General features: G+C 36.3%; 1 protein-coding gene across 1 annotated transcript in view; it reads right to left on the bottom strand.

The window, feature by feature from the left end:
* Nucleotides 1–24,310, bottom strand: part of march6 (membrane-associated ring finger (C3HC4) 6) — an 80,449-nt gene extending 56,139 nt beyond the window's left edge. Inside the window, exons 1-2 of the mRNA XM_039754379.1 lie at nt 24,031–24,310; nt 7,497–7,596 (exon numbers count right to left, since the gene is read on the bottom strand). Of these exons, the coding sequence (XP_039610313.1) occupies nt 7,497–7,596; nt 24,031–24,049 (119 nt within the window). The 5' untranslated portion in view covers nt 24,050–24,310. The remainder of the gene's footprint in view (nt 1–7,496; nt 7,597–24,030) is intronic.
* Nucleotides 24,311–26,162: the final 1,852 nt, after the last annotated feature.

Below are 26,162 nucleotides of genomic sequence, written 5' to 3'. Positions count from 1 at the left end.
ACATTAGCAAATAAGGCAGTTGAAAGCACAATGCCAATAATATATCACAAATGAAGACTGACCCATTAATCAGTACACTAAAAGTGTCTAACGTTTATGTTTAACTGCTGAAAACCGACTACTGTTCTGCCATCAAAGAATTGTACAATAAGATAAAGAAGCAAATAGACAATAAAGATAAAGAAGTGAATACCTCCGATACATAACAAAACATTTGAAAAGATAATTGAGTTCTCAAAACAAAAAAAACAAAAATGCAAATATTAAGCTGAGCATACTGTACAAGAAACATGCAGGTACCAGTTCTTGCAGGAAAGATTTTTAAAAGTTTTATTTACTGCACTTGCCAACTTCTGCTTGAAAAATATTTTCCATTCTAGATAAAAAACATGTAGAATACCTAAGGATTTAGTGAGTAACTCTTCGTCTTAAAGAATTTTAAGTTCTTTTTATAATATATTTAACTGAATTGTTCAGCCAGGAAAAATGTTCTCAGCATGGTGGAAAATAAAACATTTCAATAATTTAACATAATAAAATTTAAGCACAAAGTATATGTTACTTATCAGCTTGAAAGTATGTATTTTGTTAACTTCAGTTATTATTTTTCATTACTTTTTTATTTTTATTGGCTTATCTTGAAATTATATAATTATGCACTTTTTCTTTAAACGTTCTTCTGTTCCTTGTTCTTTGTGGGTGAGGCCCAAGGAGGCAAAGCCACCTTAACATCACTGTTCCTGAGCCCTAATTCTGATAAAATGATCAAGTTTTGAAGACCCAGGAGCCGATCATTCGTTTGCTATGGAGTTTGTTTTTTTTTTAATAATTTTGATTTATACATATCCCTGCTTGCCCTTTTGTTGCACAATTTGGAGGTTATGTTTATCCTCCCTTTTGTGGGGCTGCTGACATATTTTGACACATTTTTTGTTAATTTACTAGTTCCCCATTTGTGAGCTTGCTGCGGCTGAACTCAGTAGATAATATTTGGAGTCTGGTTGGTTAAGGTGAGGCTTTTCGGGGCAAAATAGTGAAGATCTTTCCCTGCTTAAACAGCTTCTTTTGAGGACCTCACACTATTTTGCCACTGTGGAAGACTCAACATCACAACAATACTGCAGGATTGATGACACTAATGTGCTTCTTCTATCTGCTTAAACCAATCTACAGAAGTGAAAGATCTTGTAAAGTCAGAGTTAGAAGATGTTAAGGTGGTAGACAACTTTTCCTCCAAATCTCTCTTTACTGCTATTAAATATTGCATAATCTTTCAGCTCACCACTGTATATTTGCACATCACTTCCAGAAATGGAATATTCATGGTTTTCACTCAATAGATTTTATTTGGGCTGAAATAATAAGTTACACAAACCGAGGGTGAATACTAACATTAAAAACAGATATATATTTGAACTAGCCGTCCTCTGTGGCTCCGCCCACATAGTAGGGAAACAAAACAGTGAGGAGGGCCCCACCCAGCTCCCTACTCCTGATGCCTCTGCCTCGGATTAGCACGAATATATCGCTCCAGCAAGTGAACTATGGTTCTTAGCACGATGACAGAAGTCGCAAAATCAACTGGAATGTTCAAGCAAATTATAGAAAAAAACCCGATCTAAATCAGTTAAGTAGTTCTGTCGTGAAAAGCATATTTTTATATATATATATATATATATATATAAATATATATATATATATATATATATATATATATATATATATATAAATATAAAAATAAGAGAGAGAGAGAGATGTAGATTAAAGTTTTAAGTGCCACTATATGTATGTTTGTACTTCACAATTTAGCATACAAGAGAGATGCCCCTTCGGTCTCAGCCTTTAAATACCGGCTGAAGACTCGCTACTTCAGTTTAGCATATTCTGACTAGAGCTGCTGATTAGCTGTACAGACTGCATTTCTGTTGTTAGTCATTAGCACTAAAACATAAGTAACATGATAGCTATAATTGAATACTAACCCTCACCTATTCTGTTTCTGTTCTCGGTACTCAAATGTGGCACTTGGTGCAATGGCCCACCTGCCAAGTTGTTTTGCCAACCTATGGTGAAGTCATCCCTGATGGAGGATCACAGGAATCATGGGAAAGAGGGGTCTTTTCATCGGATTGGCTGGCCCAACACTGTTTCAGCCGTGGAATGGCCAAATGGGGGAGGCAGCTTGATGGATGAGGTCTCCAGGACTCTAAAAATATCCAAATCTTATTATGTAATATCCTCTACTGTTAAATTCTTCTCTGTACTTCTAAAATGTTTATTTTAATGCTGTATTGAGGATTTGTTCTGTTCTGTGTATCGTATTGTATTAACCCCCTTCTTTTGACACCCACTGCACACCCAACCTACCTGGAAAAGGGGTCTCTCTTTGAACTTCCATTCCCAAGGTTTCTTCCATTTTTCCCTACAAGGTTTTTTTGGGAGTTTTGCTTTGTCTTCTTAGAAAGTCAAGGCTGGGGGGCTGTCAAGAGGCAGGGTCTGTTAAAGCCCATTGCGGCACTTCCTGTGTGATTTTGGGCTATACAAAAATAAACTGTATTGTATTGTATACAAAAGCACGTTATTAACATTTATGTTTGTTGCTCACAGTGAATCTGCAAAGCATGCAGTGCTTATGACTAGTGCCATAGCCACTGTAATAGGGATATGTTTGTCATCCGTAGCATTTATCAGAGATGGGAAAAAAGAGAAGATATATAAAATATAAAACCTGGTGTATCCCCTAGTAAGGAAAAACTGAAATAGTAAGCAAATTCTTAGAGAACGTTGCAAATTCACCAATTGTTTCCAATGAGAGATTTTTAAAATTTGTATAGTGTGATCCATTCAAGATATATCAACAAAAATTAAACTGCCTCGACAAACTTTGAAGAATAAACATGCCACATTTCAACAAAATTGATCCATTGGGGAACCAAGTTGTTTTTATGCGGAAAGGCAAACATAGCTATTGCAATAAATGCTTTGTGAATTACATTCGAACGCACCTAACAATGATAAAATTGCATGGGACTGGTTATTTATGCTATACAGCTATGTCTTGGGCTAGCAGGTGTAATATTTATGCCATTCGTTCTTTTATATATACTGAGGCACTATAAGTCTTTTCACGGTTCACAAATGTATTAAATGTATTGTAATGATGTAATGATTACATGATTTACTGATGAATTAAAAAAAACTTAATATGCATTAAACACATTAGAGTGATAAGCAGTAAAGACTACAAAGCAGGACAAAAAAAAAATATTAAACCACAAGATGCTTTAGATCAACAAAGGCAGAGCTGACTGACACTTTATAGTGTTAATACAGCAGTAGATTGACCAGCGCAGTGGAGTGGTAGAAAGCCTGAACAGTTTTAAGATTCTCAGTAAAAACATATATTCTTAAGTAACTAACATCTAGTTAGTTAGAGATCTACAAACCTTCAAGCAACAGCATGCAAAGCACTTCACATAATTTTTTTTGCACTTTGTTAGCCTCTATCCTTAACATTCAAGGTTATTCACTTTGATAACATGGAAATCTGGCCCAAAGAGCAATGAAACTCTAGGAGGAATAATACTTATTAATAAAAAAAAAGGTTATCAATAAATAATTTGGTCACAAAAACATAAAAGGTTAATTTAAAAAAAAAAATAAACAAAACCCAAAACAGAAGTGATAGAGTACAATTCTTACCCAATGGTCAATTACCATGAATCTGTTTTGGATTTGTGTGACAAAATGTGCTGAACACCTTCTGTTTAAAATGAGTGCCAAAGACTGGAAAAATGCTAAAACTGTATTGTAAAAATAAACTGTTTCCTTTCCACTCATGGAGCTGCATTTGTTTCTGTAGAATTTTCTGTCTACAGCATATTTGAAAATATCTGAAAAAATACATATTTTAATATGAAACATTTGAATCTCAACTATGTAGTGGGTGCAGCAATGCACTGTATCAGTGCATGCTCCTAACCTCCTCTATTACCTTATGGATATTCCCAAATCATGCCTTTGGAATGTGAGAAGAAACTGATAGTCTTAGTGGTAATCTACAAAAATGTGTGATATACATACAGATGCCACACAGACATTGACTGGACTGAGACTGTAGAACTGTAAAACAGCTACATTATACACTACACCAAAAAAAAAGGTTAAAGTAACAGTGACAAATAATTATTACTGTAATTTTCATTTTACTGTATCCTGCCTACGGTTACATAAATTACAAAAGTGATGGAATATATTTCTTCAACAATCAGAAAATTAATCTGAAACAGAGTAACTGTATTTCATTAATACAAGGAGAATGAAGTTTCAGTTCACCTGTATAGGACTTCTGTATCAATCAGCAGGGTAATAATTCACAAAACACCCATATCATGTTAACTAATATAATTAATAACCTATTTATTGTTTCCTTTCACAGTGTCAAATTTCTACAGAATGTCAATGATGAAATAATAAAGCTTCTACTTCAATTTTATATCTATGGTACCCCAGCGAATAAAAGGTTGTGAGCTGTTGACAAATAGTGAGATATTTAAGGGCCAAGCACCTATTTCAAGAAATGGCACTGGTCATTTCCTATCATGTCTAGGGCAGATCGTTATGTTGTTTACAGAATCTTTTCTCTTAAATAATAAGCATTAGGTGAACTTACATCCTTGACTGGAGAATAATCAATCAATACACACAACATACATTCTAAATCACATCTGAGATATGACAAAATCAATCAGAATACATTTAAGTCAATATGATTAGCTTAAAGAATGAAAATTTAATAAAACAATAATAACACAGTGATAAAAATTTATTTTACAAGTAACAACAAATTAAAATAGCATGCAGAAAACAACACCCTGGAATCTTAAGAATATTGTTATGAAGCATATTGGGAGTAAATAGCCAAATATTTTTTTCTGCTGAAGTTCTCTACTTTCAAGATCTCGATTTATAGAAATTGGATTCTTCCCAGAAATCTCAATCTGCTGATTGCATTCACTACAGTTTAATTTTTTTTTTCAAAGAACAGAAAGAAAATCTCCAAAGACATAATGAAATTATTCAAAAGTTGGAACTAAATAAAAAATTGCAGTCATGCAGGAAGATTTTCAATGTGAAAAACACTTTTTGTTTTGAAATGTTTATATTATTCTTACATTTAACTGAATTATATTTTAGAGATGAGTGACACAGTCAACATAAACACCCAAGTTTAAACCTGTTAGTATTTCATTGGTGAGTAAAATGATTTCAACACACCCATGTGAAAAATCTGGCATCTACAAATCAAGGATTTTACTACAGTTTCCGCTGACATTATGACCTTAATCAAACACAGTGCTGAGGAACTCTACAAAACTTAACTTTATAAATGATGCCCATAATACCTGGTAAGGATCACAAATCCAGTCCCCACATGGACATAGTACTGTCTGACCATGGAGACAAAGGTCTCTAATAACTTCTTTCATACATGCCAAGTTTGGAAAAAAAAAAAAATTAAAAATAATATATATAAAAAAATATATATATATATATATATATATATATATATATATATATATATATATATATATATATATATATATATATTATATATATATATATATATATATATATATATATATATATATATATATATATATATATATATAGAGATGATCTTATAACAGCAATAGTACAATGACAGATACATCTAAAGGACTTTTGTCTGGTAAAACTCAAACTCTACACTCCAAAAAAAAAAAAAAAAAAATCAACCATCAAGCACAACAGTAGCAGTGTCAAAGTTTGGAGACTACCTTAGAACCCAGACAACTTTCAATGTTTGATAAAAACACAAAAACTATTTGATTACAGGGTAATAATTAATATATCCATTACTGCAGCTATTAATAATTTGCACATAATATAGTATAATCTTATAAAAAAAAAAGTAAAATATGCAAGACTTATCTTCTTATATAATATGCTATCGTGGCTGTGTGTTTGTTTGTCCAGGATTTGAAATCACCTGTAGCTTGCAAATCGTCTGACCTATTGATCTGAAATTTGGTACACTTTCGGGGTGATGATTGACCTCCAAGGTTATTCCTCTTTTTATTTTTATTTTATTCTATTGTAGAATCAACTCTAGGCAATAGGGCGGCTGTGTGGCGCTTGCATATAGGTGCCATTCTCATCCCTATCACCTTCGCCGTTACTTCCCCTACCTCTTCATATCTTAAGTCTTCAATCTGCCTCAAAGATGATTTAAGTGCCAGCTTATGTAAAAAAATTAAGGAAAATGTACAAAGTAACTGCAACACAAAAACTGACTTAATCAGTTTTAATTAACGCGAAAAGATGCAGACGAAAGAAACAAAGAAGCGGGCCACTAGGGTGGAGTAAAGAAGAGTTGCTCAGGAAGCAGTAAGCGCATCAACCTCTGAGCAAACAAATGCTAAACGTACAGAGAAAGAGGATGAAAACTAAGAATGCTCAAGTCCAGTGTATTCACTGCAAGCTATCGTGCAGTGTGCCGTTACTGTTCTTCTTATATAATACGCTATCGTGGCTGTGTGTTTGTCTGTCCAGGACTTTAAATCATCTGTAGCTCGCAAACCATTTGAACTATTGACTTGAAACTTGGTACACATATACTATGTGACGCCTACTATCCGTACAGAGAAAGAGTATGAAAACTATAACTCAAGTGTATTCACTGCATGTTATTGTGCAGTATGCCGTTACTGGTAATTTATAATTATAATTTAAAATTGTTAATATCATAGTCAAAAAATGTTTAAAATCTTTTAAAAGTTTCTTTACAACAGATATCTAAACTAAAACAGCTAAAGGTGGTGCAAAATAATGCATTACTAAATATTACAAGGGTTACTTTTTTCTCAAGATATTCCTCCTGTTTTCTCAAGGTTTGCTCCCAGAACCAAAATACATGTGTGGAAAGTCAACTTACAATTCCAAAATGGGTCAGAAATAGAGCCTATAAATGGGAGTAATTACGCTCTGTAATGGACTGCTAAACTGCCCATGGATGGTTCTTCCTTGTGGGTGATGCATACATGAGTGTTCAGCTAGAGTGTTATCTGTTCTCAAATTACTTTGATTAACTATGTTATTTTGGTTAAATAGTAAGTAATAAAATAATTGGTTCTAATGCAGAAAAACCGAAAGGAAATTTATGGAAAAAAATGAATTTTCCTTTAAACTACGAGTGCCAAAAGTGCAAACACACTCAAGTGGATCTAAATATTCCCAAAAAACAATTCTAATATTCTCAAAACCCATTTCACTATGACGCTGTCAGTTTCAGTAATTTACATATGCTGAGGAAACCCCTAATATTGTGAGGAAAACTTTGGTTTAAAATCTAAATAACAGCCAAACAGTCGCACAAGTTGCACATGAAGACACAAAGAAAGCAAGGGGTGTAAGTAAGACACTGTTCAAGGAAGCAAAAAAATGGATCAACGTACCATTCCTGATGAATAAATTTAATACTGCCAGTACACACACAAGGATGATAGAGAGGCTTGTCAGGCGTGCCTTCAGAGCGGCAGACTCTGCATATATCAGCTGCAAGAAAGCAAAAGTGAAGAAAATTTACGTGACTCAACTAAAACTGCAGTATAAACATTATATGACACATATAAATATCAGATGTATTACATATAAGGGATGCAAGCAACACATTTTCACTACAACTATTCACTAATAAGTGAAATGACCACAGTTAACTGTAAGAAGAATATTAACAGACTATGCACGCCTGATGATTATACTTTTTAATTTTGTTAACAGAGTTTACAGTTTACTAAATACCACAAAAATGCCACAAATACAGGCTATATGTACAAGACAATTTTGCTTATTATTCACAAAATGCATTACTGCAAATACTGGTTGAATTTACCTCATGTAAGTCAGTACTTTTAGGCTTACCAGCTGAAAAGTCCTAGTTTCAAGTAGTAGTATCATATACGCAAATAACAACCATATACCGTAGCTCAGCAAAAATGGCTGTTAGCTTTGCCACAGATCCAAATTTCATTAACAGTACGAAATAACTGAGTCACACTTTGATATATTATGGCAACAGGACAACACTACATTTCTAAACAACATTATACTGTTAATGAAGTGAATTTGTACTTTATGAGACACAAATTAAAACAAAATCTAAAACAGAGTGAAAGCTATTGTTCTGGATTAAAAGCTTCAAAATTATCTAACCAATATGAACTTAATGCAAATAATCATATCACATCAACTGGCCTGACTACACTACATTTGTCACTCATCATCCTGAAAACTCTGCTGCACGCAGACAACATACATTTCTACCTGGCATCACTGCCTATCCTAAATCAACCTACCAGACAAATGTATTGTTTAACACAAGCTTTTTAATTTTTACAAAGTCTCATTGTGCAATTTTCAATTGACTCTCTAGAAGCACTGTGGTTCACAACAACTGGAACTCTATCCTTGGGGTTATAACTGAGGCCCTTCCAGCGTTAATGGTAAAGTGTAATTGAAAGGCCATCTTTATATCCCCTTGCAGCTTAAATCTGCTATGCCTGTATTTACTTTAGTTTCTAAATAGGGTATACAGTATTGATGGAAACTGTACTGTGCAATTTTACACTCATTTCCAAAAATAATGCAAAATAAAAATAGTTAATTTACATTTTATCTGTAGTATGTAGCATAGAACGAAGTAATGCAGTTAAAAAATTTGTTTTCGGTTAAGCACAGGTTTTTCACACCTAACAAGATATTTATACCATTTTACTTCCTTCAAATGACTACTGATGTTTCGTTTTTTGTAAAGGGGATCATACGCACAGATGTGCTGCACTGACAGAGATCAAAGAAGAGTACAAACTTGTTGCCTCTGCTTTTCTTATGGGCTACATCTATATGTATTTGAACGATTATGGATTGCAGCCATACAACTATCTGTAATGCTGTGCTCTATGAAATGCAATACTGTATTTAAAATAAGGTGAATCAGCTGGATACAATATAGGCAACTTATGTAGCTTAATAATGGTCATGGGAAGAGAAACAAATCACCCTAATTACTCTGTAGCCCGAACATTATTATATACTGATTTAGATGTTGCCACCTAGTATCTTTCAGTTAATAAAAGTGATATTTTCCAGTAGTGAGTCAATTCCCCCAAGAAAAAGTAGTATCAAGGGGACTGTGATGAAATTGCTTTGCAACATTCTTTTTTTAGGCCTAAAACAATTCCTGTATTTTGTCTACAAATATTTGCTGAGGGTGCAAGATTGTTAAACAGTATGCAGTAAGCATTTTCACAAAGAAATCATAAACCTAACTGTCTGCACCAGATACTATCATAGTTTGTAGTCCAAGAACCCTCATTAAGCAACCTGCTTTAGATATTACAGTAGCTTTTCCTACACTCCCAAGCTGCAGCTTTGGCAAGTTTCAAACAAAGTGGCTAGTTTACATCATGCACTTGTGGATAGTTAACAACAGTGCCAAAATGAGCTGTTCTGTATGGTCACTCCAAAATAAAATGCTCTGTATGTAGCATCATCTACATTGTCCACACATTCACATGGCTGTCTTTATAACACCGCTTTGAAGTACAAGGCCGACTATTCCAGTTATACAATATCTATAAATTTTAAGACAGTACAGAACTGGAGAAAGTGGGGCAGCTAAACAAGACACTTCACGCCTAAAAACTCTTGCAGGGTTTTCAGAAGCCAAAATGTCCATTAGTATGAAAACTGAAGTGTAACAAATGACACACATTTGAAAAGTACACAAGTGACTGGGATGCACCAATTACAAGCAAAATACCACAGTTAAGTCCTGAGCTGTTATGCAACTAATCCTTATTCGGCCCACAGGCAAAAACCTTAAAAGACTGATCACTTAAGTGAGGAACCCTGACTGACTTTAATTCAATTATAACATAACTGACAGAGCTTTAAGTGAGAAATTTGATTGCACAAAGATAGGCAGGTAAGAAGGTAGGTATTTAAAAAAATAAAATAAAATAAATTGATATGCAATGGTCCATACATTACTTCAGTCTAAATCTCACTTTAGTGATACTGCAAAAAATCACTCAATGGAAAATAATAACATTTATTGTACTGTATAATAATACAGAATGAAGTGATTTAACTTGTATAATATTTATCATGTTCACAAAGAAATGTAGAGTAAAGTGAACAGTAACTGAATCAAGTGAACAACTTAAATAATATTTCATTTTAAGCTATACACACTGGATCAAATGCTGTATACAAGCTGCTTATATAGATTGTTACTGGGATGGTTTAATGTTTCTGTACACGTCGATCTTTACAGATCTAGGTATCTCTGTGTTTGTTTGCTCATTTCATTTACTTCATCTTGCATTTGCTCTAATAGGGAAAAAAGCTGTCAGCTATCTTCATTTAAAAATGTCTGAGTGTAGAGTGCATGCATCTGTGTACATGTGACTCTGTGAATGTACATGTAAATAAATGATGCATCTCAAAAACTACTCTTGCAGAAAATCGATAGCCCTGGTCTAATGACTAAATGGAGCACACTGAAAAACTCATGGTTAAATTAAAAAAAAATTCTACAGCAGTAGAATAAGGCAAACTCTTTTTGAAGGATATGGAGATAAGTACTGGACTAAACAGGATCAAAATCAATAGGCCTGGAGCTGTAATAAGGCAAACACGATGCAACTTCGATGAAATGGATAGGCTACCACAAACAAGATGACCTATGTACAACGACAACTTCCAGACACATAAACATGCACATGCAGACACCATGCTAAAATCAACTTTACTTGACCTTTTAAACATCACAAAATTAGTATCTGAACTTAACTTGATTGTAAATTTTTGACCCCATAACCAAACTTCTATTTACATGGAAGTAAAAAGGTGCGAGAGTTCTGGAAAACTAAAACATCAAAAGAAAGTTATATTTGAAATTTTCCATCCATCCTTTATCCAACCCACTATATCCTAACACAGGGTAACAGGGGTCTGCTGGAGCCAAACCCTGCCAACACAGGGCACAAGACAGGAACAAATCCTGGGCAGGGCGCCAGCCCACTGCAGGGCACACACACCTACACACACACACCAAGCACACACTGAGACAATTTAGTTTAGCTAATGTTTCCTGCAGATAAAGATACAAACATCTCTTAATAGCAAGTATCCCATCCTGTTTTATTTGTTGACAAATCCAATTTGAAAAGTAGGTTATTATGAAAGCATCTCAAGGGTGTTTGTAAATGAAATGATCCTGAATAACGCTGCTCTTTATTCATTCATGTGACACTGATAAAATCATGTTTGGATTCTGATTCTCTTACTAATTATTTAAGTAGCATTTCATTTTTCAATTAGCAAACAGAAATTGTTTGGTATCTACATACAGTAGAATAAATCAGGAAGTCCCTCATATTATGCTTTATAATTGTTTTGCAAGCTATACATACATAGAAGAAAAATTATCTACATGTCAAAAAAAAAAAAAAGAAGTTCAGGTCCTGTTAATAATTTCTCAAAGCAAATGAGAGAGACCGATTAGTAACTATGGGAAAAGCCTGTCTGGCTGCTGCCATACCCATTAAAGGATGTTCAACCTATTATTGGATTATAGACAGTCTCTATCCACAGATCATGAGGTTACTAAATAGGCCAGTTATAATAACCAGTAAGTGTACGTGTTCTTTTAGATCGCTTCTACAATATACAAAGCTGAATAGGTTTGCTTGTCCCTTATGCAAATGCACAATGTTGAAGCCATCTCAAAAGGTTTAGCACAGATTCTTCGTTCGTACACGGAAAGACAACATGTATTGTTTCATTTCAAAATCTGCCTGCACCTGTGCTTTATTAAGTAAGTGTCCCAGGGAGGCATTTTTGGACTTTGCCAAGGTAGGCAAAGTTGTTCCCCACAGTAAGTTCAGCTAATGAAACTCTGGGGCCAACATTTTTCTTCCTTGAGAATTTATTTAGTGGGTGCACCTGCACTTCATTTCATTCAGCAACACACCAGGTACCCATTCTACTACTGTATATACACACTGCATTCTATGTATGCTATTTGGTTTATTTTTGTGTGTGGGTGTTTAGTTGGTATTAAAATCACTATCCCTATCATAAGACATGCAAGGAAGAATTTCACTGTACTATGTACATATGAAATACACTTGAACTTAAAAGGTTCACTTGCCCTTGCATGAGCAATAAACCTATTTTTAATATTTGAATATATTTAATCAATTCACAGAATCTGTGAAAATTAACACTTACCTTCAGACAAACGGTAATTAAACAAGGATTTAACCTTACAAACCTGCTACATAAAGGTTCAGATACCCTGAAACACACTGTTTCTTTTCGCAGAAATGGTAACACCTAAGTTACACAGACATATTTTTTTTTTATATACCATTAAACATACTATTAACGTATTATGATGATTCAAAGTTGATATATTTCCAATTGTGACCACAACCGCATACACAATGTGCACACACATTTACAGTGGAGGAAATAATTATTTGACCCCTCACTGATTTTGTAAGTTTGTCCAATGACAAAGAAATGAAAAAAGTCTCAGAACAGTATCATTTCAATGGTAGGTTTATTTCAACAGTGGCAGATTGCACATCAAAAGGAAAATCGAAAAAATAACTTTAAATAAAAGATAGAAATTGATTTGCATTTCATTGAGGGAAATAAGTTTTTGAACCCCTACCAACCATTAAGAGTTCTGGCTCCCACAGAGTGGTTAGACACTTCTACTCAATTAGTCACCCTCATTAAGGACACCTGTCTTAACTAGTCACCTGTATAAAAGACACCTGTCCACAGAATCAATCAATCAAGCAGACTCCACACTCTACAACATGGGAAAGACCAAAGAGCTGTCCAAGGATGTCAGAGACAAAATTGTAGACCTGCACAAGGCTGGAATGGGCTACAAAACCATTAGCAAGAAGCTGGGAGAGAAGGTGACAACTGTTGGTGCGATTGTTCGAAAATGGAAGGAGCACAAAATGACCATCAATCGACCTCGCTCTGGGGCTCCACGCAAGATCTCACCTCGTGGGGTGTCAATGGTTCCTTTTTTTTTTTTTTTTTTTTTATTTATTTATTAATTTTATTACAATCAATACATAGCAATCAAGTTTTACAAAAAAAAAAAAAAAGAATTATGCTAAGAACAGATCGATCCCCACCCTTGAGAGAGAGCAAGCCAAACGGTGTAAAATTTAAGGCTTTTAAAAATACCTAAATCAACAAATTCTCTGTGCTTTATAAAATCATTTCAAAATATTACTGATTAGATCCTGCCATGTTTTGAAAAAGTCTGCACAGATCCTCTAACTGAGTATTTGATTTTTCCAATTTTAAATAATATAACACATCAGTTTCCCACTGACTTAAAGAGGAGAGTTTGGGTTCTTCCAGTTTATCAGAATAAGTCTGCGTGCCAACAGTGTAGTGAATGCAATCACAGTTTGTTTGTCTTTCTCCACTTTAAGACCCTCTGGAAGAACCCCAAACACAGCTGTTAATGGGTTAGGAGGGATTGTGAGTCCAAGACTGTCTGAGAGGTAATTAAAAATTTTTGTCCAGAATAATGTTAATTTGGAGCAGGCCCAGAACATGTGACCTAGTGAGGCTGGGGCTTGGTTGCAACGCTCGCAGGCCGGATCACGCCCCGGAAACATTTTGAGAGTTTTAGTCGAGACAGATGTGCTCGATATATAATTTTGAGTTGTATAATTGTATGCTTTGCATATGGAGCTTGAGTGAATTCTCTGCATTGCTACTTTCCACTCCTTTTCTGATATATTAATTGAGAGGTCATTTTCCCAGTGTCCTCTTGGATCTTTGAAAGGAAGGGATTGTAAAAGGATTTTATATATTGTAGAGATGGAGTCTAACTCCTTGAAATTGAGCAATAATTTTTCCAGCGTGGATGAGGGTGCAAGATGAGGAAAATCTGGAAGGTTCTGTTTAACAAAGTTCCTGATTTGAAGATAGTGAAAGAAATTTGTAGCTGGAATGTTAAATTTGGAACGTAATTGTTCATAGGATGCAAAGACGTTGTCTATATAAAGGTCTCTAAGCAAGTTAATTCCAAATTTTTCCAGATATTAAAAACTGCATATGTTTGTGAGGGTTGAAAGAGGTGGTTCTTTTGCAGGGTGCCACAGAAAGAAGCTTCTCCGTCTTAAAATGCTTTCTACATTGGTTCCAGATTCTAAGTGAGTGGAGCACAATTGGGTTATTAGTGTATTGCCGATAGCGTGTGTTTATTGGAGCACAAAGCAAGGAATACAAAGAAGTACTGCAGGATTTTACTTCTATTGCGGTCCATGCCTGTGTATGTTCTTCTATTTGTGTCCAGGTTCTTATCGACTGTATATTTGCCGCCCAGTAATAAAACTGGAAGTTAGGTAGAGCCATGCCGCCTTCTGCCTTTTGTCTTTGTAGGGTCGCTCTTTTGATGCGTGGATGTTTAGAATTCCAAATAAATGAGGTTATTGTTGAATCTAATTGCTTAAAGAACGATTTATTAATGTATATTGGTATGTTTTGAAATAAAAAGGAGCTTAGGAAGAATATTCATCTTAACAGTGTTAATTCTTCCAGCTAGTGTGAGATGAAGGGTTGACCATCTATGCAAGTCTTGTTTAATTTTTTCCATACAGACGAAATTTTGTTGATAAAGAGCTTTATGTTTACTTGTGATGTTTACCCGAGGTATTTAAACTGTTCTGCAATGATAAAAGGAAGGGTGTCTAATCTAATATTATATGCTTGAATTCACCGGAAAGAGTACACTTTTATTCAGATTAATTCTGAGACCAGAGAGCTTTTGAAATTCTGTGAGTGCTGCTAAGACTGCAGGCACAGAATTTTCTGGGTCCGATATATACAGTACCATGTCATCTGCATATAATGAGATTTTCTGTTCCAGTCCTTCTCTGCTAATCCCCTTTATCTGATCAGTATTTCGACAATGTATTGCCAGTGGTTCAATGGCAATTGCAAACAGCAGTGGTGACAAAGGGCATCCTTGTCTTGTGCCACGCTCTAGTTTAAAGTAGTCTGAGCAAATGTTATTGATGCAAACTGAAGCTTCTGGGTTAGTATACAGTAATTTAATCCATGCACAAATGTTGGGCCAAACCCAAACTTCTCCAAAATAGTAAAAGGTATTTCCATTCAATCATGTCGAATGCTTTTTCTGCATCCAATGATAATAATATTTCTGGGGTGTTTGATTTAGTTGGTGAGTATATTACATTAAACAGGCGTCGAAGATTTGAAGATAAGTGTCGGCCCCTAATAAATCCAGTTTGGTCTTGTGATATTATTGAGGGGAGCACTTTCTCCATCCTTCTAGCTATGATTTTAGAGAGTATTTTAACGTCGTTATTCAGAAGTGAAATTGGTCTGTATGATGCACATTGTAATAAGTCCTTATTTTGTTTTGGAAAGACAGTGATTAGTGCTTGGCGAAAGGTTTGTGGAAGAGATTGGTTATCTCTGGCTTCTGTAAATGTTGCTAATAGGAGGGAGCTAGCTGAGCGGAGAATTTCTTGTAAAACTCTGCAGGGTAGCCATCAGGGCCTGCTGCTTTTCCACCTTGGAGTGACTTTATAGCATCCAGTAATTCTGATAATGACAGAGGTTTATCGAGCTCCTCCACACTAATAGCGTCAATTTGTGGTATCTGTAATTTATCCAGAAATGCATTAGATTGTATATTGTCTTCTTTAAACTCAGTAGTATATAGGGATTTATAGTAGTCTCTAAAAGTGTACATTATATTTTTGTGTTCGATGATTTTATCTCCATTCGTGTTAGTAATTACGAGATTGCGCTATGCATTCTTGCTTGTGAATTTGTTGCTAAAAGCTTATTAGCTTTCTCTCCATGTTCATAATAATGATGTCTGGATTTGTAAATTAGTTGTTCGGTTTCTTTAGTTGTCAAGAGGTTTAATTCTGAATGTAGAGCCTGCCTCCTCTTATGTAGAGTCTCGCTTGGTAGTCTGGCATGTTCTTCATCTATTTTAGTAATTTCGCTTTTTATCTCTGCTACTTTCTTCGGATTTATTTCTGTGGGAAAGATATGAGATAATCTGTCCTCTTAAGAAGGCCTTAAGAGTTTCCCAGAGTGTTCCTGCAGAGATCTCAGGGGATGTATTTGTCTCTAGAAAGAATTCAATTTGTTTGGATATAAATTCAGTACAATTCTCGTCAGCTAATAGAAGCGGATTGAGACGCCATCTCGGGGTGAGTGTATGGGGCTTAGTAATTTCAGCTCCAAGATCATCGGAGCATGGTCTGAAATAACAATAGCATCGTATTTACAAGATTTAATCTTAGGCAAGAAGTTATTATCTATAAAGAAGTAATCAATCCTTGAGTAGCAATGATGTACTGGTGAGTAGAAAGAATATGTTCTTGAATTTGGGTTTAAAAACCTCCAGGGATCTGATAAGTTGTGATCAGTTATAAACTTTGTAATTATCTTTGCGGTGTTAGTTTGCGTCCCCCCTGTGGAGGAAGTCTTATCTAAAAGTGGATTTAGAACACAATTAAAGTCCCCAGCCATTATAAGTTTATGAGTGTTCAGATTGGGAATGGATGCAAATAAATTTTGTATAAATTCCTTATCATCAACATTAGGTGCATAAACATTTATCAAAATCATTTTACAGTTAGATAAGTCTCCCATGACCATCACATATCTCCCTTCAGGATCCAATACTACATCTGATGCTACAAATGGTACTGTTCTATGTATGAGAATTCCCACCCCTCTAGTTTTCTTTGTAAAACTAGAATGGAACATTTGGCCAGACCAGTCTTTTTGCAGCCGGAACTGATCCTTACTTAGTAAGTGGGTTTCCTGTAAAAATACTATTTTAGCATTTAGACCTGTTAGGTGAGAAAGTACTTTCTTTCTCTTTAATTCGTGATTCAGGCCTTTAACATTCCAGCTTACGAAGTTAACTGTCCCATCATGGAGACACTGATTCTGAGTTTTTGGTGTCATATTATAGTCTTAACTGGAAGTGAAATAGTTTAGGTCTTAATTTCCTATTCCCCCAAGAGTTGTTGCCATGCAGCTTATTATTACGTTGATAGTTATAATTATAAAGATTGAGATGATAGATTAGATATAGATCAAGCCTGCTCTCTTTCTCTTCCCCTTAACCCCCACCCTCCCTTTTTGCCTCCCCAGGTGAGGCTAAAACCCACTTCATGCAGTCCCAGTCCTCTGACATACCCAGAGACAGAGCACGTCCAAAGCACATCAAGCCCCCATGCAGTGGCGCTTTAAGGTTAAAAGATAGAGATATCTGTTACCAATATAGTCTTTAAAAGAGGAAAAAGAAAGAAAAGAATTTTGCACTTAATATATATATATATATATATATATATATATATATATATACACATATACATATATATATATATATACATACATACATACATATAATCTTCATCAATTTTAGTGCATTAAGATGATATCCCCAGATAATAAACCCAGGTGATGGTGTTAAAGATGTGTCCAAAACAAGCATAACAAGTCTTAATGCAGTAATAGCAATAACAGCAAACCAAGGGTATGATATTGAACAGTCTCATTTAGGGTACACATGAAATAACTAGAAAAAAAAAAAAAGAGGAGGAAAACGTAATTAAGCACAATAAAACACAAACATTTAGCGTAATACTAAGTAATGATAAGTAATAAGTAAGTAATAATAATATAAGAATATGAGAATATATGCTGATAAAAACCCGTATTTTAAAACAAATAGATCAGACAGTAGATTATTAATCCTAGCTTTATCATTTACCGCCATGACTCACAATTATGTATTAGAATAGTCCCGGGATCAGCTTTCTTAACTCATTTTCTGCCTCCTCGGAAACAAAAGCCCCTTTTCCCCTTATTTTTTAACGGAAGGGGAAAGGTTTTAGAAGGAAAAAAGCCCGCAGGGAGGGTTTTCTTCCTTGAGAATTTATTTAGTGGGTGCACCTGCACTTCATTTCATTCAGCAACACACCAGGTACCCATTCTACTACTGTATATACACACTGCATTCTATGTATGCTATTTGGTTTATTTTTGTGTGTGGGTGTTTAGTTGGTATTAAAATCACTATCCCTATCATAAGACATGCAAGGAAGAATTTCACTGTACTATGTACATATGAAATACACTTGAACTTAAAAGGTTCACTTGCCCTTGCATGAGCAATAAACCTATTTTTAATATTTGAATATATTTAATCAATTCACAGAATCTGTGAAAATTAACACTTACCTTCAGACAAACGGTAATTAAACAAGGATTTAACCTTACAAACCTGCTACATAAAGGTTCAGATACCCTGAAACACACTTTGTTTCTTTTCGCAGAAATGGTAACACCTAAGTTACACAGACATATTTTTTTATATACCATTAAACATACTATTAACGATTATGATGATTCAAAGTTGATATATTTCCAATTGTGACCACAACCGCATACACAATGTGCACACACATTTACAGTGGAGGAAATAATTATTTGACCCCTCACTGATTTTGTAAGTTTGTCCAATGACAAAGAAATGAAAAGTCTCAGAACAGTATCATTTCAATGGTAGGTTTATTTCAACAGTGGCAGATTGCACATCAAAAGGAAAATCGAAAAAATAACTTTAAATAAAAGATAGAAATTGATTTGCATTTCATTGAGGGAAATAAGTTTTTGAACCCCTACCAACCATTAAGAGTTCTGGCTCCCACAGAGTGGTTAGACACTTCTACTCAATTAGTCACCCTCATTAAGGACACCTGTCTTAACTAGTCACCTGTATAAAAGACACCTGTCCACAGAATCAATCAATCAAGCAGACTCCACACTCTACAACATGGGAAAGACCAAAGAGCTGTCCAAGGATGTCAGAGACAAAATTGTAGACCTGCACAAGGCTGGAATGGGCTACAAAACCATTAGCAAGAAGCTGGGAGAGAAGGTGACAACTGTTGGTGCGATTGTTCAAAATGGAAGGAGCACAAAATGACCATCAATCGACCTCAGCTCTGGGGCTCCACGCAAGATCTCACCTCGTGGGGTGTCAATGGTTCTGAGAAAGGTGAAAAAGAATCCTAGAACTACACGGGAGGAGTTAGTTAATGACCTCAAATTAGCAGGGACCACAGTCACCAAGAAAACCATTGGAAACACATTACACGCAATGGATTAAAATCCTGCAGGGCTCGCAAGGTCCCCTGCTCAAGAAGGCACATGTGCAGGCCCGTCTGAAGTTTGCCAATGAACACCTGAATGATTCAGAGAGTGACTGGGAGAAGGTGCTGTGGTCTGATGAGACCAAAATAGAGCTCTTTGGCATTAACTCAACTTGCTGTGTTTGGAGGAAGAAAAATGCTGCCTATGACCACCAAAACACCGTCCCCACCGTCAAGCATGGGGGTGGAAACATTTTGCTTTGGGGGTGTTTTTCTGCTAAGGGCACAGGACAACTTAATCGCATTAACGGGAAAATGGACGGAGCCATGTATCGTGAAATCCTGAGCGACAATCTCCTTCCCTCTGCCAGGAAACTGAAAATGGGTCGTGGATGGGTGTTCCAGCACGACAATGACCCAAAACATACAGCAAAGGCAACAAAGGAGTGGCTCAAGAAGAAGCACATTAAGGTCATGGAGTGGCCTAGTCAGTCTCCGGACCTTAATCCAATAGAAAACCTATGGAGGGAGCTCAAGCTCAGAGTAACACAGAGACAGCCTCGAAACCTTAGGGATTTAGAGATAATCTGCAAAGAGGAGTGGACCAACATTCCTCCTAAAATGTGCGCAAACTTGGTCATCAATTACAAGAAACGTTTGACCTCTGGTTTTTCCACTAAATATTAAGTCTTTTTTGTTAGAGGGTTCAAAAACTTATTTCCCTCAATGAAATGCAAATCAATTTCTATCTTTTATTTAAAGTTATTTTTCGATTTTCCTTTTGATGTGCAATCTGCCACTGTTGAAATAAACCTACCATTGAAATGATACTGTTCTGAGACTTTTCATTTCTTTGTCATTGGACAAACTTACAAAATCAGTGAGGGGTCAAATAATTATTTCCTCCACTGTATACAGTACACAAACGCACATTGCAGTAGAAGGCCCATGATGCATTCATTAAAGTTAACACACACAAATGACTGGCTTATTATTCATATATATATATAATTCCTCTTGATCTTATAACAAACTTAACCCATAGTAAAAGCAGCATACAATATTTTTAAGCATCACTATGAAGTGAAACAAAGCAATATGTGGTTCTACTTAGGGGATACGAACATCTTAAAAAGGAACTGCTGTAAAATATCTAGAGAGCAGAGAACAGAATGGTAACTGACACTGTTATGCACCAACAGGATAGTTGTGGTCATTGTTCTATTTGATTATTATTTCTTTAGATGGCATGAAGATGCCTTAAAAGGACATCATTTGGCCAGTGTACACAAATTGGAGGAATCTAGTGCATCAGTGATGGTCTATGAAATAGAAATTACTTGGGAAGGTACACAAAAATGTGTCCAATGCAAGACTACACGTTTCCAAGAACTAGATCACTAAATTGAAAATTAGTTTTCTTGCGAGTTCTTCTATGGTCTGTGTTAAGGCCAATAATAGACTTCAAAAGCACTGTGCCCTAAATGGGATCCTCTGTGAATATATAAAACAGCACGTGTATACCTGCAACATTTGATTTTAACTTTAAACTTAAGGTGTAGACAGATGACTAGCTGTCCTTCACTGACCATGTTGCAACGGTCTCTCAGCCTTGCTGATTCACTTTATACAACATCTGCAATATCAGACTGTAACTGATGGCTTGCGCGGCACAAGTCCTGGTCCAGTCTTTGCCTTGTCACATTTGGACTACTGCAACCCTGTGTGTGTGTGTGTGTGTGTGAGTATATATATATATATATATATATATATATATATTGTGGTCCCCGGCCGGAGGGCTTGTGCCTCCTCCAGACCGTGAGGGGGCGTCCGTCCTGGTTATGTTGGGGGCCTCAGGTAAAGGGCTTGGAAGCCCAGCGCTAGGGACCCGTGGCCACCGCCAGGCGGCGCCCCAGTGCCTGAATGTCCGGGAGCCCAGCACTTCCGCCACACCAGGAAGTGCTGGGGGGAAGACAACGGGGGACACTCGGACGGCTTCCGGGTGCGCAGCCGGCACTTCCGCCACACTGGGGCTAGGCTTCGGAGGAATGCCGGGAAGCAGCTGGAGCCCATCCGGGTTCCCATTTAAGGGCGCCCACATATATATATATATATATATATATATATATATATATATATATATACTCCTTTTTGCCTACTTGGATCTCCTGATGAACAGCATTTGGGGATGCCACCTCTGCATGGCATTAAACCTCAATCCATACTCTTTCATGTGTAGCTCCTGGCTGGTGGAACAAGCTGCTCACCTTCATTTGAAATTTTGATTACCTCAATATGTCTAAGATGTATCTGAAGACACTCTTTTGGTGAATGTCTAACCAACTTTAGGCTTTTGTAAGCAATGAAATGTTGTGTAACTAGCCTTATTTTGTTTGGAGCTCTACACGTGTAAAATTCACCCCAAATGACTTGATCAATGATCAGTAAATAAGTTGATCTCAAAACAATTTCTTCAGAATCTGCTTTTGTAAGCTTTAAAAATAATTTAGTTGCAGTGCTCCTTTGTGCAAAGTATTGCAGTACTTGAGGAATCACACAAGTCATTCTGCAGCAGAACTTCCTGTAAACAGACAAAGGACAGTCAAACTTTAGAAGAGAGTGAAGGCAGGAGTATTGGCTTTTACATTAAAAAGGGGAATAATAAACAGAGAAAGGGAAATCTGAGTAGTCAATGTATGCATTAGGGGAGAAACAACAGCGCATAAGAAAACAGTGGTGGTCTTTGACAGAAATTAAAAGAGAATGCGTTCAGACATTTTCATTTTGTCCTGTAATTAAAACAAACACTTTTTGTGCAAAGTGTAAATGGTGAGTGAGCTAGTATTTAGTATAGTAGCTCACATTTTTACTTTGAAAAAGAAAGGATATAAGAGTCTGTCCTTACTACACAGTAAACAATAAGCTTGAGATTTATATTTCGATTTTACCTATAAACTTGATAAGCTTGTTATCCTTAAAAAGCAAAAACATTAGAACTGTGGCTTGTAGATTTAACAATAATTTTTATTTTCTTTTAATGGCATTTTAGTTTATGTTTTATTATTATGGCTTAATAAAAGTCTATTTTAAGAGGATTTTATCTATTTTAGCATGTTTTGCAGTCACTGAAATATAAGCTTACAGAATTTCATTTTGTGAATAAAAATGAACAGGTAACAACTATGGGCTGCAGGTTAATTCTAAATACACCACTTTAATATAGAACATAAGAATTCCATATGGCTGGTTTTGCAGAAGGTGGGTTTAAAAAAAATAATTTTGAATTGTCCAGTTCTAGTAACAAGAAATTGGTGATCGTTATCAACCCTATTCAAAGAAAACTGCTTAGTGTGTGGGTGTGCGCGTCCTGCCCTGGGTTTGTTTCCTGCCTCGCGCCCTGTATTGGCTGGGATTGGCTCCAGCAGACCCCTGTAAACCTGTAGTTAGGATATAGTGGACTGGATAATGGATGGGTGATCAGAGAATCCTGACTTGTAACCTTGTCATATAACACTTGTTTCTAAAAAGTGCCCTAGACTGAGTTTAACTCAATTATGTTGAGCTCTTTTGTAGTGCTAGCAAAAGTCAACAAAACATTCCTTGGTTTTGCAGATTTTAAGTTGCAGACAATTCTATCTGCTCCTAAAAAAATAATGTTCTACACCTAATCCCTAAACTCTGTCTCATTCTCCTTATCAATACACCTTATAAGTGAAGAATCATCCAAGACTTCTCCATATGACATGACCTGGTGTTATACTTGCAGTCTGAGGCGTACAGAGTGAAGAGAAAAAGAGGACTGTCCTCGAGGTGCTCCAGCATACCTCACACAGTCCTTGGGACACACAAACTGTGGTCTGCCTTACAGATAGTCCATTAACCAGGACACCACAGGATCATCCACCTGCATAGCCCCGAGTTTACCCCATCACATGGATGGGTGGATGGTACTAAAGGCACTGGAGAAATCAAAAACATTATCCTCACAGTGTTGCCACATTTGACCAGGTATGACTAAGCCAGGGAAAAATTAAGTTCTATCTATTTATAAAAGCATCTGCTAAGCAAAAAAACGTAGATGTGAATACTATCCAGGCAATATGGACTGTCTGGTCTCCATCCAAATGGTCTCCACTATATTGAAACCGGAGAAATGCAACATTTGTGTATATCTGTCCCTTTCAACAGGCATCTAAATCTAACAATAATTGTAAAAAAAAAATGCACAAGCGCGACAAGGTGTAACATTTGCTTTAGCAGCCCATTTCATATACTGATAGCACGACATGCTACTAGAAGTGTCCCTATTTGCTACTTAAAATTGCCGTTCGGGTAACATCATGCCAGATATCTCAAGCCCTTACAGGTCACCCTGTAAATATTAACAGCACATGGGCGAACCAGAAAAGGGAAAGTTGGCCGATTGTTACATAATCACAGATGATATGTGGCAAACAGCAGTAATGAGCTCTCCTTCATTTCAGAAGGTGAAAGCCGGACAGCAGGTCAATAAGACGACACCTCAATCTGAACAGAAACGAGCCGAGACGGACTGCGGAGCGGCACGGGTGTGACTGACCGACCGACCGACCGTCTGATTGACCAGCACCAACACCTGCTCTCGCTATTTTCGGCCCAACGGCCGGTAATTTCAGGTGATTGGCAGCCTCCCTGGAGATCAGCCAAGTTAAGCTGCCCACATTCTAGTATCGTGTTACGCTACCTTCCTCGGCGGTGTCCATCTTGACGGGTGACGCACAGCCGCGGCTCCCACTTTACTGTAAATACATCAACGCGCAGTTGGCCAAAAAAATCCCAGCGAGGGTATACATCGAGTCGCTGGGCGTTCAAACAATGAAAAAGATATTCCAAAATCTGTAATTTCCTGCAGGCATGGACTTCAGTTTGTTCGACTGCCCACTCTTCTGATTTCCACCATCCTCGCAGACTCCTTAGGACAGGATCAGCCGCAACGCGACCGCAGAGCGACGTACTGCTGTTTGCGACAGCCGTCGCGAGACGCCCAAAGCAGTATACCAGTCCTTCTTTACTTTCCGGCAGGAGATGGTTCCCTTAGTAACATAGGATGGGCGGGCCTCAGTGATTCGATGTCAGCGGCAAGCAAACTGTAATAGTAGCTTTAGTTCGTCTAAACAAAAAAATAATAATACACGCACAACCTTTGATGTAAGTATATACAGAATTAAATGGATTGAACTTATTTCAGTATGCATATTTTTTTTGTTTGAATTTTATTGAGATTTAGCCTCTACTTCGATTATTGGTGGAAGAGGAAAAATAATAAAAGGAATAAAGTTAGAGGATGTGAATAACAACGGTCACCGAAATTAAACTCATAAAAAAACGTTTTAATTATAGTTATTTTTAATTTGCAATGGTGAATACAATAAAAATGCTGCCACCATATCGCATTTAAATACAACATTGAAAAGAAACTTCATTCAAATTGAACAGACTATAGATAGATACTTTATAAATCCCAAGGGGAAATGTATAATATATAATTTATTTATGTATACAAGATTGCTCAAATTTAATTTAGCATGAAAATATTTATTTATAAACATTTGTAAAGGAAACAACTGCACATATTAATTGACTTACATAGAACTTATCTAGTTTTTTTCATTACTTGTTTTTTTTTTTTGTGGTGTGTCCCTATAAATCATTCAGTACTGGTCTGCCATCATTCTCATCCCAGCATCCCTGGTACAGTACATTCTTTCAATGTTCTTGTTATCCTGATGGAATCCTTCATCCTGCTCGTCGCTCATCACTCCTAAGACATTCAGGGAAAGTTTCAGATACCTTGGTCTGCACATGACAGAGTTCCTGACTTGGTCCAAGCATATTGACACTTTGGCAAAGAAGACATAACAACCTCTTTACTACTTCAGATGCCACAGTGATTTTAGGCTGCCCAGAAAAGGAATACTACAGAACCACTACATATCCACCATTAAAAGTATCCTACTCCTCCAGGAGTATTACTGCCTGGTTTAGAAATAGCACACAGCAGGACTGCAAGACTCCATAGAGTATGGTGTGGTCACACGGAATGTATCAATGGGTGTGCATTCTTTAACTTCCAGGAGGTCTGTATTAAGCACTGTCAGGCCAGGGCAAAATTATTAGTTATGCCAGCCATTCCAACAATGGCCTGTTCTTTGTGCTGTGGTCAGGGAAATGGTACTGTTGCTTTAAGACCAGTTCAGAAATGCTGAGGAGAAGCTTCTGTCCACAATGCATCCACATCCTAAATATTAAGTTATGTTTTATTTATGCTGTCATTTTACATACTGATTTTTTGGTTATTGTCTTTTATATTCTTCTAATGCATAGTATTGGAGCTCAGCAAATTAGCATTTATCTAAATATTGTACTGTCTGTATAATTGTATGTGACAAAAACAATTGTATTTGATTTGGTTTATTAACAATTTATTTGACAGATATGTTGGTATCAGAACTTAGCCTGTCCCTGACTACTCTTTTTGATTTACCAAGTGGAGATGCTAATTTACTGGTCGATTAACTACTCTATCTGTCTCTTCAAATATCCTATTCCAATTCTGTGGAAATTCAAAACTGGCCAGCCGCCATATATTGATGAGGTGCAGTGGTCTCTTTTATCAAGGACAGGCACACTTTTTGTATTGTTCACCTCCTTTAGCTTGCAATCAGGCCTGACAGCAAGATGTAGTGTGTCACAATGAACAATAAAAAATGGCCTGTTACATCTGACATCATTATCGAAATAGAAGAAACCTTCAGAACTGAATGTGGCTTGTACAGAGCATATCCCTTTTATGCACTGCAAGGTATATCATTGATT

This window comes from Polypterus senegalus, chromosome 5 (genome assembly GCF_016835505.1).
Source record: "Polypterus senegalus isolate Bchr_013 chromosome 5, ASM1683550v1, whole genome shotgun sequence".
In the NCBI taxonomy this organism is placed as follows: Eukaryota; Metazoa; Chordata; class Cladistia; order Polypteriformes; family Polypteridae; genus Polypterus; species Polypterus senegalus.
The sequence above is the reverse complement of the archived record's forward strand: the minus strand, read 5'-3'. Positions and strand labels throughout refer to the sequence as shown.